The sequence below is a fragment of the Brassica oleracea genome, chromosome C2 (genome assembly GCF_000695525.1).
Source record: "Brassica oleracea var. oleracea cultivar TO1000 chromosome C2, BOL, whole genome shotgun sequence".
NCBI lineage: Eukaryota > Viridiplantae > Streptophyta > Magnoliopsida > Brassicales > Brassicaceae > Brassica > Brassica oleracea.
Genome location: NC_027749.1, coordinates 2,804,117 through 2,823,365, shown reverse-complemented (window position 1 = coordinate 2,823,365; position 19,249 = coordinate 2,804,117). Strand labels below are relative to the sequence as shown.

At 32.0% G+C, this 19,249-nt stretch overlaps 3 protein-coding genes across 3 annotated transcripts; 2 read left to right on the top strand and 1 right to left on the bottom strand.

The window, feature by feature from the left end:
• Nucleotides 1-8,673: 8,673 nt before the first annotated feature.
• Nucleotides 8,674-10,077, bottom strand: LOC106325029 (DNA-damage-repair/toleration protein DRT100-like). Its single transcript, XM_013763049.1, has one exon. It carries the CDS (start codon nt 9,923-9,925, stop codon nt 8,810-8,812), a length of 1,116 nt encoding a protein of 371 aa, XP_013618503.1. The 5' UTR covers nt 9,926-10,077; the 3' UTR covers nt 8,674-8,809.
• Nucleotides 10,078-12,984: 2,907 nt separating this feature from the next.
• LOC106325128 lies at nt 12,985-14,948 on the top strand. The gene is made up of 6 exons (XM_013763152.1): nt 12,985-13,475; nt 13,604-13,756; nt 13,875-13,979; nt 14,067-14,186; nt 14,272-14,358; nt 14,421-14,948. Exons 1-6 carry the CDS (start codon nt 13,134-13,136, stop codon nt 14,859-14,861), a joined length of 1,248 nt encoding a protein of 415 aa, XP_013618606.1. The 5' UTR covers nt 12,985-13,133; the 3' UTR covers nt 14,862-14,948.
• A 1,913-nt stretch (nt 14,949-16,861) lies between these two features.
• LOC106322723 (IRK-interacting protein-like) lies at nt 16,862-19,069 on the top strand. The gene is made up of 2 exons (XM_013760845.1): nt 16,862-17,166; nt 17,693-19,069. The coding sequence occupies exons 1-2, from the start codon at nt 16,984-16,986 to the stop codon at nt 18,938-18,940; spliced, it is 1,431 nt and encodes a 476-aa protein (XP_013616299.1). The 5' UTR covers nt 16,862-16,983; the 3' UTR covers nt 18,941-19,069.
• The last annotated feature ends 180 nt before the right edge of the window (nt 19,070-19,249 follow it).

The following is a 19,249-nucleotide window of genomic DNA, read 5'->3' as shown; positions in this document are numbered from 1 at the left end:
AGTTTTAGTGATCAATTATGTTTTTCCTTCCCTAAATCGCTGATTAGGGAAAATGGGAAGGAGAGAGAGAGAGAGAGGAACGGGTTTTGGTTGCACAGAAGAAGATAGTGGTGGAGTGTAGAAAAAATAAATAAATAAATAAATAAAGTATTTTTTTTGTCAACAAATAAAGTAATAGATAAATGGTACAGAAATACCTTAAGATAGCACTAAAAAAGTTTTGGTCAAAAAAATAGAGCATAAAGAGAAAAATGACTGAAATGTTTTATTAAAAGGTTAAATATACATTTATACCCCTAGTGTTAACTAATTCAAACCTTAGGGTTTAGAGTTAATGGGTGGGAATTTGGGATTGAGATTTAAAATTTTATAAAATAAAAAATAAATATTCAAAATTTGAAAATAAAAATTTTAGAAATAGTTTCAAAAAGTATTTTCGAATTACAAAAAGAAAATTTGAAAAAAAAATAAAACTTTTTTTTCAAAAAAATAAAAAATTTATAAAAAAAATCGAATTTGAAAACATATAATCTAAAACTATATTTATTTTTTTATTTTTTTTATTTTTTTTATTTTTATTTTATTTTTTTATATCTATGGTATTAGTGACATTTTACCTATTAAATAAAATATTTTGGTCATTTTCCTCATTATGGTCTATTTTTGTGGACAAAACTTGAAAATTGTCTATTTAGGAGAATTGCCTGTACTTTAACTAATTCGCGTACGTGGCGTTAAAATTGATACAAAAAGAATTATGCTTATGTTGTGTTACTGGCTTAGATTAAAAAATAAGTTACATTCTTAAACTTTATTATAGTGTTAGGAATAATTCCAACTTATTTTAACTGCTAATTTTTAGACAAAAAGGAACATATACTAGGTTGACAAAATGAAACTAAGTTACAGTTGACAAAAGAAAAGAAACTAATTTACTAATTATTTTCTTGAATGATTGGAGCACAGCTGGATATATACAACTGGAATAGGGTGACATGTGAGTTATTTCTAATTAAATAAATAGTTGTTATTTTTTTTTGCTAAATCTCTTTTTTTTTTTAACTTTACTAAAGTTATATGTTGTGTGACTTTTTCTTATGAAAGTAACTAATGATTCCTCTACATTTTACCAATCGATGGCTCTTGTAGATCTTCTGGTCTGTGAAGGTTGCTTCTACGTTTTAGTAAGGCATAGAGAGATAGTAGGTATAGAGAGAACAAAATCAAGAGATGGCTTGATATTAGATAAGAACAAATCTACCTAAGAAGCTCATCTTGTAAAATGACTTGCAGAGATAAATATTCATAAAAATCATGCATATCAAACTACGCAATTCATATCAAGAGAACAAGGCATGTGGTTTGTGTTATTGCATGTTGTTGAAGAGAAATAGGAATTTATATCACTGCTTTTTAAAGTAAGCAGTATCAATAGTTACAACTAAAAACTACATATGCATCGCATAAATGCCTCTAGATAACAACTATAGACTACACAAACAATAAATGATTCTTTAGCTAGCCAATTGCGTATAATTATTTTTGGTTGAAATAGTGTTCTTGTAGTAGTGTCTTTGTTTTAGTATGTGGAGAAATTATGTATTACGGGTTTTCTTCTTCCACAAGCGAAGACTCTTTCAACCTAATTATATAATCTTGTAATCTATGCTATATAAAAGTTGAGGCTATAAGCCATCGAGAGCATCCACATAGGATTTAAACGACCAATCGTAGTATGACAAATTAATATTTAAGTTTACTATTTTTAAAAATGTTTATTTCAAACTAAAATATAAATCAATATCGAATAAGGTAAATTTACAAAAATATAAATACTATATTAAGTTAACATAATGTTTAATATTTTTTAAAAATTAAAAAATAAATAACGAAAATAATAATTAATTTTAAAATCCAAGACTTTCAAACAAGTATAACTATATAAATCTAAATTTAAACTCATGATTTTCAAAGTTTAGGTTATATACTATTGAAAATATTGAAACTAACATATACTATATATAAGTTGATATTATAAATCATTGAGAATGTTCACATATTATTTTAAAGCACCAAAAATATACCAAATCGTTTTTCAATTTGGTATTTCTAAAAATGTTAATATTACGAAATTTTTTATTTCAAAATAAAATATAAATAATTATCAAATAAGTTAAACTTACAAAGTTAAAAACATCATGTACAAATCTATACTATATAAAATAAATTTCCGAAAATTAACATAAAAATAGCAAACAAATATAATAGTTAATTTAAAAATGCAATACTTTCAAACAATTATAACTATATAAATCTAAAACACTTGATTTACAAAATTTAGGTTATATACTACTGAAAATATTCAACAAAAATATGTACTATATGTAATTTTATGCAATAAATCATTGAGAATATCCACATATTATTTTAAAGCACCAAAATATGTCAAATTACCATTTTAATTATTATTTATTTTATTTCTCTCAAAATAAAATTAAATAAGTTTAAATTTTTTTGCCAGAAATAATTAACTTTATTTTTAAACTAAATATTTGAAAATTAAAAATAAAATTTTATCGAACAAAAATAACATTTTAAAAAAGAAATCAACATAAAAAAATGTTCTAATAATCATGTATGTGAAAGTAAAATAAAAATAAATACAAAATTACAAAAATGATAAATTAACTAATGTATTAATTATCTTAAAAATTAGATTGGTATTTATACTAAATTCTTGAAAACTTAACATAAAAAGAGTTTAACAAGAAAAAACAAATTATGTCCACAGCCAATATTACGATAAGGGCTATATACTATTAAAAATATTCATATATAAATAAAAATACGAAAAATATTCCAAATCAGTATCATTGTTTAATATTTTTATAAATCTTAATATTTCTAAAGTAAATCTACTAACTTGATATATATGCTAACTATCTTAAAACATAACACTAAAATATATTTTAAAAATTCATAAAATATGTCAGAACATAAAATAGCATATACATAAAAATAAAATATATAATTAATATTAAAATAATTAACCTAATCAAATAAGTAAAAAATAAAATTTTAGTATTTTTATATTGGTGTTGGCTAAAAAATCATCTAATTTTATAATAGATTATAAAAGGTTCCTAAAACATTGGTCAATTTTCGTTTCTTTCTTACCGGGCCAATTCAGTTTCGGCTTATAATAAGCTTACAAAGTTCTATTAAAAATAAAATGTGGTAAGAATAATCCACAATTAATACACATATTGTTGATTAAACAATTTGTTTAGATGCTTTTGAATTGTCTTTTATCAATTAAATAAATTAACATAGTTATTTACTCATCCACAATTAGATTTTTATAAATTTTGAGACAATTATTTTTAAAAAGTCATAATCCAAATATTCATTTAACTAACCAAACATGTTTTTATGAAAGATACCTAAATTTTTTTATTATCTAAAATTTTTTTTTTTTAAATTAGGTCACTAATAATAATAAATCGAAGTACCTGGTAACCTTTTTCCGAGAAAAGTAACTTCTCAATCCGGAAAAACATTTTGTGAACCGCTAAAACATCATAATCCCACCACTAATTTATATTGTAACTAAATCAAGTAGGAGATATATTTAATTTTTTAGGTTTTTATTTTTTATTTTAATAAATAAAATATTACTTAATATTAGCATAAATTATATATATATATATATATATATATATATATATATTTTTTTCTCCTTTTTCTTATATCTAACAAACAGATAGTTACTATTATTTAAATTTTATCAAAATATTTATTATGATTTAGACCTAAATATACGTATAAAACTATTAGATATGCATTTAAAAGAATTAAATAAGAGTATTTTAAATACAAATATGCATAAAATAAGTATATAATAATACATTCATTCTAAAAATTTGGTAAATACAAAAAAGTTAGATATATTGCATAAGGATTAATCTTTTATGTCATTCAAATATAAATATTGCATAAGGATTAATCTTTTATGTCATTCAAATAGAAATACATATAAACTTATAATAAAATATTTATAATTGTGTTGTATTAGTTAATAAACATGGGACAATCTATATGACGCTTTTTAATTTTTTTATTAAGAAACAATATACACATGTTTATAAATACATTTATAAATATTAGTATACAAACAAACTGATATCTAAATATTAGTTATTTAAATGGTAAAATTGTATAAAAACATAACTATGAAAAATAATAAAGCACACTTTAAATAAATTTCATAGAAAAATGTATATAAAACAATTTTATATTATATTATCTTAATATTATTAAAAAATAAAACTAATTATTAATAAAGTATTCATAGTAGTGTATAGCATAGTATAGTAGTGTATATGTACTTAGAAATCTATGTGATATTAAAATTATGTACTTATAAGAAACTATAAATACTTTAGTAACATTAATTTTACTTTTATAATACAAACAAATAAATAGCTAAGTTCAAAAATAACAAAATTATTAAAACAATGTAAATAGGAAATCAAATAATATTTTAACAATATTAATAAAAATATTTTTTACGAAATTTGTCTTTTTCTTAAAAAATATTGCAAAATTAAATTAAATTATTAAAGGTAAAAAATCTAGTTGGTAGTAGTAAAAGTTCATTGAATTCTATATTCCTGGTGGTTTATTTCAAGATTCTCTTTGGCCAATTACATTCATAAAGAATTAAAGAGTAATTTCCCTCGGCAACGTCAACTATAAAATTATGAGTGTTTGATAAGTCTTACATATAATAGTTAGATAAAAACTAAAGGAATTATAGGAGCATTTCAACTCAACTCTATATTTTCTATAAAATATAGTAACTTTTATTATAAAATGAATTTACTCCAACATCTAATCTATTAATTTAGAGTCATATTTTTATCTACCGGTAAATAGTTGTCATTAGATTTTAAAAAGTCCAATAAAACATATAACAATATTTAGAACATTATATATATATATATATATATATATATATATATATATTTATTATAATTCAGTTACTAAAATGATTTCCTGTTATATAGGATATTTGTTTATATTTAGAGATTTTAATTGAGTACAACTGTAAATAAGACACAACATTTTCATCTTCCCTCTTAAAATTTAGCATTATTATTTTGATTTTAATTTTGTAAATCAAATAAAAATGAAACTTAGCCGTTAAAAGCGGGTTCTAGGCTAGTATGTTTGTATAATAGATCTCTTCTATTTTTAAAAGAGAATATAAAAATGATGTTTTTATTCTAAAGATAGAGATAAAAACAAAATTTTCTAAATTTTTCTCTAAAAAATAGAGAAAAATTATTATGTAGACACACATTAAAGTAAATTTCATCTTTATAATAGAGTTTATCTATTTTATAGGAAAATATAGAGTTGGGTTAGATAGTCTAAATGCTACTATATATAATCGTGAAAGGTCGATATCCATGTAAACTGGCGTGCAATTATTATGTTATGTATGTATGTAGATCTAAACAAGGATATTAAATATCAAAAATAAATGAAACGATATACACTGAAAGAGTTGTTGTGTAGTTATGGTGAGTGATGGAAGGTTAGTTAGATGTACTCGTCATTTGTCAATTTTGAGGACAAAAATCTTTTGGACATTCCGATCAGTTTAGTGGTTTTATCTAGGGTTAAGGTATCTGCTGCCGTCAACTTATTGGATCAGATTATCTTCGTTGGGAAAGCCATATGGTTATTGAAAGTTAAGGTATAATCACTGAATAATACGATGACGTCTAGTAGTTTGTTGCTTCAAGAAAGGAGCATTATCTACACGTCAATGTTAACAGCCCAAAGGTCTCTTTTTCGAGTATAGTGCAAAGGATACACGAGTTTACTTTTTTCTTCCCACTTGTACACACTTCATAATTTCATATCTATATATGCATAAGAAAATCACCAAGATATTATTACGAGTTGTTGGAAAGAAAATCAGTTGTAAATCATTTACTAGTAAAGTTTCTTTTAGAAAAGTTCAAAGAAACGTTCTAGTGAACATAACGCATGTGTTAGTTGACCTGGCTTCAATCCCAATACCGCGGCTCCTATGTTTCAGTTTCAGGAACGTTCTTAACTTCATCATTGTCAGTACGACAGTATATATCAGTGAAGCTCTTACTTCAACATTGTACCCTATGCAACGTTTGTGTTAACTACTTCTTTTAGAGTATCTCCAATGTAAAATTCCATTTTTTCCTCCAAAATGGAGTAAAAGTGAATATGAAGTAAAAATGTTCTGGAGTGATGAACAAAAAAAAAAAAATATTACTCCATAACTTCATTATGGAGTGAGATATGAAGTTGAGTTGGAGCATTTTCTATTTCATATTCACTTTTACTCTATTTTAGAGGAAAAAATAGAATGGGATCGGAGATGCCCTTAGCATACAAAGATTTAAATAATAAACGAATTCGGACGGGATAGTGTTTTTTGCTTTAGGATTTTAAATATAATTGCTTGGCAGATAAAGAACAAAAAATACTGTCCTGAGAAAATTAAAACAAACTAGTGGTGGTTGACATAACATGGCAGTTAAGTTAAATCTTACGATTAGTTATAAGAATCAGCACTAACCATAAAAACTTTAATTAATAGGATGCTTCAAAGCATACTTTGTATCACATACTTGTTATGTAATTCTCTCATGTACGGTATATATATACACAAGTAACTTCAAAGCATCAAATACGTGTTGTGCAATCCTCTCCAGCACGTTATTCATATGTTCTTTGTATCGTATCTTTTTGTTTTTCTACAAAGCTTATGATGAAACTTATCGGGAAAAGCACATTTCATCACTTATACCGTTGATGAATAAACTTATGTAATCTAATTGTGGCTATATATATGATGATGATTTTGTTTTGGGTTTATAGAGTCATTTGATCAGAAACTTTGATTGTTTACGTACGTAATATCAAATGCCCTTTTAGCGATGGATCAAAGAGGTAAATTACTGTTGACCATTAGATCATTTTTTTGGGTAAGACATGTAGAAAGTTCGTCACAAATTCGTGCTCCAGAGACGAAACACAACGCCATCCTGAATTTTTATGTGAGAAAGTGTTGCAATCTCTTCTAAGTTCTAACCCTATGATTATGAGAATGACATTTTCTTTTTAATTACTGTGATCATTAAGTAACTGTTGGATAATATGATTGAACTAGCGAATCGATGATACTTCATTATACAGTATCACTAATTTGAAGGGTTAAAGTGTTTCATGGTTTTGTGATTTGAGTCATTTGACTGACCACCACTACTTAGGTGTGGGAGTTCGGATAACCGTTCGAATTTGGATCGCGTATTTCGGATTTTCGGGTTCAACCTCCTAGGTTTCATTCTAATATTTTATAAATACGGATCGGGTTCGGATAATAACACTTCGGGTTCAATTCTAATTTGTAATACATCTAAAACCCATTAAGTAATCTATATCGTTTGGATTCGTGTTATATCGGTTCGGTTCGGATATATCTGAAATAAAAGACAAAATTTAAAATCAAAGCATAAAGAAAAACACCTAAATTGAATATTGAATAGAACTTAATCCAACACAAATCAAATTGATAAATAAAGATAAAATGTTAAATCAAGCATAAAAACAAACAATATGCATTGCCTTATAAATAGAATAGACTTGTTATTTAAACAAGAAAATTAATAAAGTACTTACTTATAACTAATAAATACTATTTATTTAAATTTTAATGTTTATTTGTTCCATATCATATCAACATAAATATTAAATTAAATATTTGAAATGCTTATATATATTTCAAATATTTATATTGATTATTAATTTTAGATTTTTGGGGTTACCAGGGGCAGACCCATTAAAGGCTTGGGTGGGGCATGTGGCCCATGCTGAATTTTATTTTTTTCTGAAGAATTAACCCACAATTCATGTCAATGTCCGTGTTCTAAATATATTTTACATTAGTGCTCCATACTAATTTAGTTGTTGGATCTGCCTCTGGTTACCCGTTCGGGTTCGGTTAATAACACTTCGGGTTCAGATATGTTTCGTACCATCCTACAGGATCCGTGTCCGTTCGGATATTTTTACATTTCAGATCAATAAATCGGGTTTTTCAGTTTGAGTTCGGTTCAGATCTCGGATTCCGGATTTTATACCCATGTCTACCACTATTAGTGTCAATATCTTTAAGTTTTTTTTTGTTCGTGCAGTAACTGGATTTATTTGTGTCACGTCCAGAAAACGACCCATGCACAACTGACATTGGACGCAAGCCCATCAGACTAATTTTGCCTTATTTAGTCCACTTTGATAATGGCGTTTCGGTGGTAAGCAAGAACTTTCCACGATAAAAGCCCATAAACCCATTAGAAGGACTCATGTACGGGTTCTTTTGTCAAGTGACGAACCATAAGACAAGTCTAGTTCAAAATGGTCATACAAACTTGGCTTTCAAAAGCATATTCAGACCAGATCACTGGATGAGGAGGTATCGTGAATATACTAATCTCACTAACGTTGTCAGGGTCCAAGTATTTAAACAACCGGTAAATATTTTTTTTATTTTTCTAAGTTTATCTTCTTGCTCTCATCGAGAGGTTCGAGAATCAAAGCAGATAAGAGACGAAGAAGTCTAAAAGAAAAACACCAAATGCGGATATATATATTGCCTTGCCCCTTTCAAGCGGCTAGTAGTTACACTCGCACACTCATAAATAATTGTATTTAAGCTTTGATTTCCCCAAAATATAATTCTTAATGATTAGTTTAATTATTTCCCACAGTCCCCAAGAGGCGTTCCACACAGACACCTATTATAACCAAACGACGTCGCATCTAGATGATCAAAAGGAGATCCCGCCGGAATCTTCCCACACAGCTGGTTATGACTCACGTCTAAATGCCCAATAAACGACGCCGTAGTGATGCTCTCCGGAATCTCCCCCTGCAAACGGTTGTTCGAGAGATCCAGCACCGTGAAGTACGACCTCGGCCCAAACGCGTTCGGTATCTTCCCACCGAGAAGGTTCCCGCTCAAATTCAAATTCGAGATCGATGACGTCATCAGACTCCCCGGGATCTCCCCCGAGATCAAGTTCCCGTCGAGATTAAGCGTCGCGAGCACCGACATTCTCCCCAACGAAGGCGGGATCGGGCCTGTGATCCTGTTCATCGAGAGCTCGAGATCCGCTAACCGGTAGATCCGGGTCAGAGACTCGGGTATTTGACCCGAGAGTTTGTTACCGCTTAATAGAACCCGGCTCAGCATCTTTAGCCGGCCGATGTATACCGGTATGACTCCGGTTAAACCGTTGTTCCTCAGATCGAGATGCGTTAAGCTCGGCAGCCTCGCGATCGACGGCGGAATCGCGCCGGAGATCCGATTATCGGCGAGGTTTAAAACCGTCAGCTTCAGGAGGTTCCCGATGTTCGCCGGAATCTCGCCGGAGATTTTGTTTCCGACGAGGTCTACGTGTCTCATGGCGGGGAGGTTCGTGATGCAGGCGGGAATCGCGCCGGAGATTCCTTCCCAGTCGGAGAGGGTGACGCCGGAGAGCTGAGCGAGTTCGCATATCGCCGGGGAGATGGAGCCGGTCATGACGCCTTTCCGTTTCGCGCGCTGGAAAATCGGCTCCTCGGAGATTCCGCGGAGGGTGACGGCGGAGACGCGGCGGTTGGTGGGGTCGCAGCTCACGCCGTACCAGCCGTGGCAGCAGTCTTGGCCTTTCCACGAGTTGAATACGCCGATGTAAGGCTCGTTGAGGTGTGATCGGAACTCGAGAAGCGCCGCTCTGTCGGAGGGGAGACAAGCTTGGGCGGCGACGGTGGCGAGGAGCAAAACGACGGCGTTGCAGAACACTATCGTTACCGCCTTCTTAGCATCCATTGAGCTTTGATCACAGGACTGATCCTATAGAGTGTTGTATTTTGTTATCTCCAAGGAGCTTACATAAGGCTTGTTGACATGGAAACGACTTAACTACTATGGTGTTGTATTTATACTCGTTACTTGATCACATTGCTTCGTTGAACCTTCGCGTTTACTGCCACGTCACATCTTTTGAATGCTCCTTCAGTTTTCAAGCTTTCTAATTATTTTTAGGTCATTTCATTAGTGGGATCATTACTGATGTAATAACATGGTTTTGTTTGTTTATGTCTGACTGATTGTACTAATTAATATTCTCTCTGTTTCAAAATATATATATTTTAGAATTTTCAGACATATTAATAAATCATATCAAATTTTAGTTATAAAATGTATATTTTTTGTGATTATCTATTTTTTATAATTGTAAACCAATAAAAATTCAGAAAATGCAATAAATAATCTGAAGTTTACAATTAATCATCACTATATAGAAACTACATAAAGCTAGCCAGTTTCAAAATCCTAGGAACCAAAACCAACGGATAACACTAAACTCTTTGAGCCAAGAAGAGCCTAGACAATAGACATCCCCTGGAACTAAAACAGACCCAACTAATACATAAGCTTAATTAGTACATCACAATTAGATCAAAATCCATAAGACGAAGAACCATAAAAGAAAAAAGAATTGAGACAAAAGGGATAGAAAGATCGTAACCAAAGTTGATCATTGGATCAATTTCTGATGAACCTTTCAATTTAATATTGTATGGTTGTTTTCGATGAAAATAAAACAATTTTCTGCGAGTGGAAGACAAGATTAATTTAGAACCGGTAACGAAGACAACATTCAAGTGGCTTAGCTACAGCAGTTTATATTATCCTAGCTTATTTTATTTTCTCCAGACTACTGTATACTACTTAATTGGTTAGAATAGTAACTAGTTACTACTAGTTTTCATTTTGTAATATATATTGTCAGATGTTATCGTTGCAGATGATGAGCATGTGATCTTTGTCCTTGTTAACATTTAATTAGCACGTATAATATTAAACTCATATAATGATGTATACATAACTTATTCGACCTCTTCTTTCAAACTTGAGTCAATAGTAAAATTATAAAACAAAAGAAAATTAATTTCGTTCACGTTTAGCTATTTTCTACACTATGACACTAGCCTAATCACCGTTGCATATAGCATCCACGTTGGCCACACCTCCACGAACGATAGTAGTCTGTCATAAGATATTAAGAAGACACATCAATAATTACGTTCGATTGGCCTTTCCTTAACGTTTTCTAAAGTTGTCTTTTCTAAATTATCTTTCCATTGAGGTAGGTTTCTCAAAATTCATTACCGGCCCTAATAAATATGAAAGGTTTGGAGACAGCTTGAGTAAACGTGATACAGAGATTTGGGCCATTTGGCAGTTGTTTAATTAAATGTTTCTAGAGATTTAGAAGGAACTGAGATATGCCAGAATGGAGACATTAATGGCTTTGACGTTGTTCGAAACATAACTCATGTGCTCGCATGTGCTTCATCATCTTCCTCTTCATATTCATTTACTTCTATAGCTCATAGTAATATTCTATACTTCAGGTTTCAGAAAAAGAAGAAAGAAACGAGGAAAATCAAAAAGGAAAGGTACTCGGTTTTCCAATGACTAGGACATAGCACGTTCCTAAATAACTGGAGGAGATATCACTTAAGAGTTAAGACGTCACGTGTAAGTAATAAATGCTTCAGAAAATGTTTTCAAAATGTTTGTTCTACTAACTAAATTGCATAAAATTAATAAAACTTGGGCACGTAAAACAAATGCTTATTATTAGGCGTAAAGTGGACGTTCAATAATCAATAGATACAACGTAAAACAAATGCTTATTATTATTTTTATAAAATTAATAAAACTTGGGTACGTAAAACAAATGCTTATTATTATTTTTATAAATCTTCTGGCTGATTAGAGTCTTATAACGTCGTTTTTAGAAGAAGAAGATCAAATCAAGATCAAACATGTCGCTGTAAACAACTCACATGCATGTACAAATGTACTTGTATATTAGATAAACTCAAAACAACTTGTATTAAACTAGAGTGCCTTTGAAACCTTGCCACATTGCCCCTTTCTGACACATATTCATCAGTTCAGAAAAATAAAATGAAAATGAAACAAAATTCGATCATGTTCTCGCTCTGTCACTGCCACTGGTCTCAATTAAATGAGTCCCATGAATCATATGCACATCATTAAGGGAGAACACCGAAATAAGATAATACATTTCTCCATAATTCCATCATGAATCATTTTTATGAGGTGAGATAGGTGGTGCCTGATCGGAGGAGAGAGCAGAGAAAGATGTAGACTTGTAGTGAGTAAGATGTAGACTTGTAGTGAGTACTGAGCAGTAGGCCCTGCTGAGCAGTGTCTCATGGCTCTCATCTACGTAATTTTTTAAAAAACATATTTTGACCAAGACTTTTTGCTCAAGACGAATAAGTAGAGACCATATTGGCTTTTGAATGATGTTAAACATGAGTGGCTACATTTTTACCAAGAAAATAAATTTAAGGGCATCATCAACCTTTTAGTTTCGGGTGAGATTCCAAGGGCATTTTTAGCCGGGAGCTTTTATATAGAATTGTTGAGACTTCCAAAAACATTTGAGAAATTAATTCTACAGCTGTCTTTATTTTAGTTGTACAACAGAATTACGAACATTTAATTTTAATACAAAAAGCAAATCATTTTAATATACTAATATGATATTACCTAGAAAATAGATTTGAGAAACTAACCAAGAGGCACTAAACTATTAAAATTTTTTTTTTAAAAAAAGACATCAAAGACAAATTTATAAATATTTCAGAAGTTTGTAAAAAAAAATCTTACCATACTTGTTATGTTTTAATTACCTAAACAAATTTTTATTTATAAAATATAATTATTGACTTTAAAATAAACTAAATCCATTAATACTAATAATAGTCTCTCACCATTGATGATAGATAGTCTTTCACCATTTAATAATGATACACTTAAAAATCAATCATAATATTCATAGAAAAAGACAAAAACATGTGTACAACCCAGACGATGATGGTGGCCGTGACACCAACGTTAACCTTCAAACCTCTTCGCCTTCCTTAACACTCCCATCGGAGGGAAACCGCAATTTTCAAATCGCAGAAAAATCCAAAAACTCAAAATCGAAATGGAGGAACCCGGTTCGGATCCCGGATCCTACCCAATCCCGCCCGCTTCAGTCCACCTCTCACCCTTCTCCTCCCTCGCTCCTCCTCCTCCCTCCGCTCGTCTCCACTTCACCCGTCGTCGCACCCAGCCGCTGCAATCTTCTCCTCGCTACAGCTCTCTCAAGAGCTTGCTCGACGATCCCAGCGGCTCGGCGCTATCAATCGGCCGAGACGAAACCCTAGCGTGGGAGCTCTTTACGCCTCACCAGAGGCTCATGCTCGTGGCGGTCATCGGCGCCGCCGCCGCCGATTCGAAGAAGAACGGTTTGATTCGGCAGCTTCAGAAGTCGATTGATCTCAGGGTTCGTTAAAGTTGGATCCTTTATAGGCTTTTAAGTGTTTAACTAGTTGATGGTTTTGTTTAATTTATGGTTTTAATTTTACGTTTTGACTTTTTTTTTTGTAAAAACGTTTGCTTTAATGTTTTCAGGACCAGGCTCTTACAGGGATGCAACAGAAGCTGGATGATCTCTGTCAACAGCTAAGTCTTGTCAAGGTCTCAGGTCATGATGATGATCTGGAATCAAAGTTCAAAGAGAAGTTGCTATGTGATCAACATCATCACTCCTCATCTGTTATACAGGTGTGTGTGTGTGTGTGTGTGTGTGTGTGTGTGTGTGTGTGTGTGTGTGTGTGTGTGTGTGTGTGTGTGCTCTTGCTTTTACATGGAGATTTATGTTCTTGATGCTTCTGTTGTTTAGGATAAATCTTCCACAAATGTGGTGGTTGAAGCTGAGCAAGAAGAAAGGCGTTTGTCTTACTTGTCAGATTGGTGTTCTAGTGTCACTTCTGCTGCAGAACTCCATGTATGTGTGTATACTGAAACAATCTTTGTGATCTTTTTTTTTTTGTTGTTGGAAATGAAGATCACTTGTTTTAAATGTTTATTGCAGTTTGATAATCTTTCACTAGACCAAGACATGCTTTCTCTAAGAAAGGAGTGTCAAGAGAAAGATGCAACCATAAAGGACTTGACTTCGTTTCTTCAGTTAACCAACAAAGCTTGTTCCAAAGTAAGTAAGACAAAGCCTTTAGATTTTTGATTCTTTTTTTCCTTATAACTTGAACAAACATGTGTCTTATTCTCTCTTTAAACAGCGAGAAACAGAGCTTGAAGAGATTGTTCGCAGGAAGAAAACAATCATCAAGAAGCTCAAGAGGGACGTTCTGGTGTTGGAAGAAAAGGTGAGAAACTCTTTTACTACTAAACTTCATCTCAAGGTGTTCATTGGTTGTCATATGTGTAGGTCACACAGCTCACTAGGCTCCAGAGGCCTTCCTATTCAGCTGCAGCCTCAAATACATGTGAATTCCCAATGAGAGTGGACAATCTTCTTTACGATATGGATGTTTCTACAGCTTCTTCATCCTCTGATTCAGATACTCCTGCAAACACACCTCTGCGAACTTTGTTGGAGGAGGATGCTCCAGTTGATTCCATCAAGGAGGAACCTTCAGCTTTGGAGCGAACTAATAAATCCACGGCCTCACTTGTGAAATCTGTGAAGCCGTCTTCGATAGTTAGTCCAATGACTACTACTCGGAAGCCTGTTTCAGTTTCTTCCTCTGCTTCTTCTTCGAGGATGCGAGGGGCTTCTTCTTCTGCTGGCGATTCAAAGAAACCTAGAAGGCCAGTTCAGGTTGCCCCAAGAGCTTCTTGCTCTGGTTCACATAAGAGATGGGTTTAGTATCATTTGCCATTTCTGAGAGAGAGAAAAACAAAACATTTTATATTTGTAGCTAAAAGTATGATATATATATTCCATAATTACATATTTTCAGGATGATGACTTCATAGTTCATATCAATAACTCTCAAAACTGACTTTTGAATTGGGTTCTTTGAGTTTGAAATTAAATTCTTCAATAGGCTTATATAAAACATCAGAGTTTCGGGCTCAATAACTTAAAAAGCATCTACATGTTAGCCGTTAGTGCGTTTTTGTTAATTTGAATTTTAATGAGAACTCTGAAAAAGTGAACTCCTTATCAACAACTATCTTGTGCAGATATGTACAAAAACAATTGTATGAAGTAATGACTCAGAGTCTATTAACAACTGCTTGAAGTTCTGAGTGTTATCACTCAAGAAACGTTTTTCTATTGGTAGATGTCTTAGGAAGATTAGATTTTCATTGGACTGTTCTCTGTTAGTAGTTGAACTAATCACTTAACGATGATTTTGTCATCATTATATTATTAGTAGATTAATACTACTTTTCTCCTAATGTCTTGACTTCCTTTCCTCACTGATGTAAACAACTCCACTTTACAACATTATTGCAAAACAACTCTTATTAAATGATCAGTCCCACACGGAAAATTCTATCATATACTAGCAAATATGGTTTTGTCAGCTTTTAACTAAATAATGACCTATTTGTTTTGTAGTATATATCCTTTCTTCCGAGATCGAGGATCAGCCGAATAAACATTTTAGCGAGTGGAATGCATATGATCACTCGACAAATCTTTCAAATTGTCGGAATTATAACAAACGCGTTTGACACGTACAAATATTAGTCACCAACATACACACTTCTTAAGCCTTTTTTCAAAAAAAAAAAAACATACACACTTCACATATGCTCACTCCCACATTTGAACTTAAGTTATGACACTCTAATATTAACCAATTAGCTACTCGATAGTGATAGATAATACATGTAAACATATGAAAATTTTGATTGCATTACTTATATTATCAAAGTGCTGACTGCAATAGAAACTGAAGTTCCATCGCATGAGGTCCTTAATACATTCTCCAGTGACTAGTATTTAATTTTCTAAGATATTATAATCATTTTTTTTATGATCCTGGTATCCGGAGCCTTGAGAGGATCCGACTAGCGCCAATGATATTATAATCATTTATCATGAAATTACTTTCCTAAAATTAATTTTAAACTATGATTCTTTATATGTGAATCATTTGATGTATCTAATCATATTTGATTTTTTCAATATTTAGCATTTTATTTGTGCTACTATAGAATAATTTTGAATATTTAGCATTTTGTTTAGATTTGTAATTCTATTTACTAATTTTAATGTTTACTAATATTTTATATTTTATATAAGAAATATATTTTATTTCTAGTTGTGAGTACTTTTTTCTTAGTCTTAAGTATATATGAATTGTTATGATATTCTCTACTTTTCTTTTTGATGGAAATAAATCAAGTAATTCATACCAATTAAACATTTTTAACCATTTATTCAGAGTAAAACTAAGAAATAATTGCTTGAAAAGATTTTGATGATTGTTAATATCTTAAAATGGTGGAATTCTGTTTATTTTTTTGGCAGTGGATAAAACAACAATCATGTAGAAAGATTAGAGTTTACCAAAGAAACAAAAACAGAAGAGCTGAAAAAGAAACAAATAAGAAAATAAGGGGCATTTGAGGGAATAAACCCAATACGGCGAACCCTGGTTCGAACCCCGCTGGCCACACGGATATGGGCTATTGCTTTCGGCTCATTTGAATGCCCAGGAGAGGGTCTATCCGTGGGCTGTACCTCCACCCGGGGGTTAGGTCTGTGTCTTTAATAGACCCGGGTTTAACCTTTTTTTTAAAAAAAAAAAAAAAAAAAAAAATAAGGGGCATTTTCGTACACAACAAAATTGGTCTCTGCTCTTCACATGCACTCTTTGTATCAGTCCTTTTAAAGAGAAGGGAGACAGAACATTCTTTGGATTTTCTCTCTTTCTCACACAAACATCATCCTCATCATCACCACCCTTTCCTCTAGCACAATCACATTCACAACCTCACTGTCTCATCTTTCATTCTTTTCTTCTTCTTCCATGGCTTCTTTTGAAACAAGAATGAACATGGATAGAGAAAAAGAAGAGGTCATAGCAAACGGTGTGAAGATGAGGGCACTTATGCAGAAGTTAAGCCCATCTATCAGAATCCCTTCTTCATCTTCTCCAGCTTCTCGTCATCTCCACAACCTCTATGCTCATGATTATCCTGTTTTCACTCCTGTAACTTCTCTTTTCCTCAGTTACAAAAAAAAAACTTCTCTTTTCTTTCTTTTTTGAGTTTTTTCATCACTTTTTATTATCTCTAACTTGATTCATTTCGATATTATGTATGGGAATTTGAGTTTTTTGGAATTTTAAAGATTTTTTTTTTAAAAAATCATCAAACACAAGATTTATTAGTTGAATCCGGTTTAGACTCTATAATTAGTAATTACAATTGCTTTCAGTATTCTTTTTGATATTTCTTATGTTATTATACATGTCTTTATACGTTTTGAAGCTTCATACAATATCTATAATTTTTACAGACAAAAAAAAACAATAGTCTACATTATAGAATTAGGTTAATCACTTCAATAATTAAAACCACTGTGAAGTATAAAGACAAAACAGAAAAGACCTGAATTTGGTAGAAACATTGTTTTGTTTTGTCCTTAGCTGACACACTGTTCTTAATTTTGGACAGAAGTTACTGTCTTTTCCACTCAAATTACACTGCTAAAATTCTCTCTTGGTTTTGAAACAGAGCTATGCAGATGAGCCTGTGCCTGCATTTCATCGCAAGAATCTCACATCATCTGAGAATTTGGATGAATCTTGTGTTGGAGGTGAAGATCAAGACTTGAGACATACTCTCAGATCCCAAACGTTGCATTTTAGATCGGTCTCTTCTTGTAATGACTACAAACAAAGAGGTTTCGACACCAAGAGCTTCAAGAACTCAAATCTTGTTGTGCCCTTGACTGATTCACACTCAGCTGCTGTTACTTCTCAGCCAAGGAACAGTGGAAACAGAGTGTTGTCTTGGTTGTTCCCCAAGTTAAAGAGAAAGAAAAAGAGCGACTCGATCTTTAACTCCCCTAGTAGAACCGAGAGATCAGAGGAAGTTCCTGAGAAGTTGAAGAGAGAGTTGATGGAAGCAAACAGAAGCAGAGACGCCGCGTTAACACAAGTCTCGGAGATGAAATCTTCGTTGAGAGAGTTCAACGAGAAGCTTCAGTACTTGGAAAGTTACTGTGACAGTTTAAAGAAAGCTTTAGTGTCACGAGAGAAGATGCCAGTGAGTGAAGATGTGATGGTTGAACGGTTCTTGCAGATTGTATCCGAATCAAGATTATCGATAAAACAATTCTTGAAAACATTAGTCACAGAGATTGATGAAGACTCAACTCTGATTAGTAACATCAACACTCTCCTTCAACCCTACAACTTATCATTCACCTCTAAGCACTCCAAGATCATTCAGTGCCACTTAGAAGCAATCATAAGCCAATCTATATACCAAGATTTCGAGAACTGTGTCTTCCAGAAGAACGGTAAACCGAAGTTTCTTGATCAAGAACAAGATCGAAAAGCGAAATTTTCGTCGTTTGCTTCCTTAAGAAACTTGAGCTGGAACGAGGTATTGAAAAAGGGTACAAAATACTACAGCGAAGAGTTCAGTAGATTCTGCGATGAGAAGATGAATTTGATCATTACAACGTTGAAGTGGACAAGACCTTGGTCTGAGCAAATGCTACAAGCGTTCTTTGTCGCTGCAAAATGTGTATGGTTGCTTCATTTGCTTGCCTTCTCGCTGGAGCCAGCGTTAGGGATCTTGAGGGTGGAGGAGAACAGAGTGTTTGAGTCAAGTTATATGGAAGATATGGGTGGAGATAGGGACAGGCAGAGATCAACAGGGTCATGTAGACCGGTGCGGGTTAAGGTTATGGTGATGCCTGGTTTTTATGTTCAAGATAGGGTGTTGAGATGTAAGGTTATTTGCAGGTACTAGTCATAAGGCTGATTATCTCTTGTGTTTCTTCTTAGGCTTCAGTTGTATCTTGTACATATTTGTTTGTTAAGAATTATCATAGGTTATAAAACTTCACATTTTTTCTATGTTAAAAATTATCAGAGGCTAGTATCTCCTGTTGATAATGATCATTATTATTATTATTGCATTACTTGTCTCTTGTTTTTGGGATAGATTTTTAAACTAATGAATTAACTATTGGATTACAAATTTACAACTTTTGTCAGTGTACGGTTAGGAGCTCTATTTGATGTTTAGGAATTAATGTAGTACTATTGCTTACCAAAA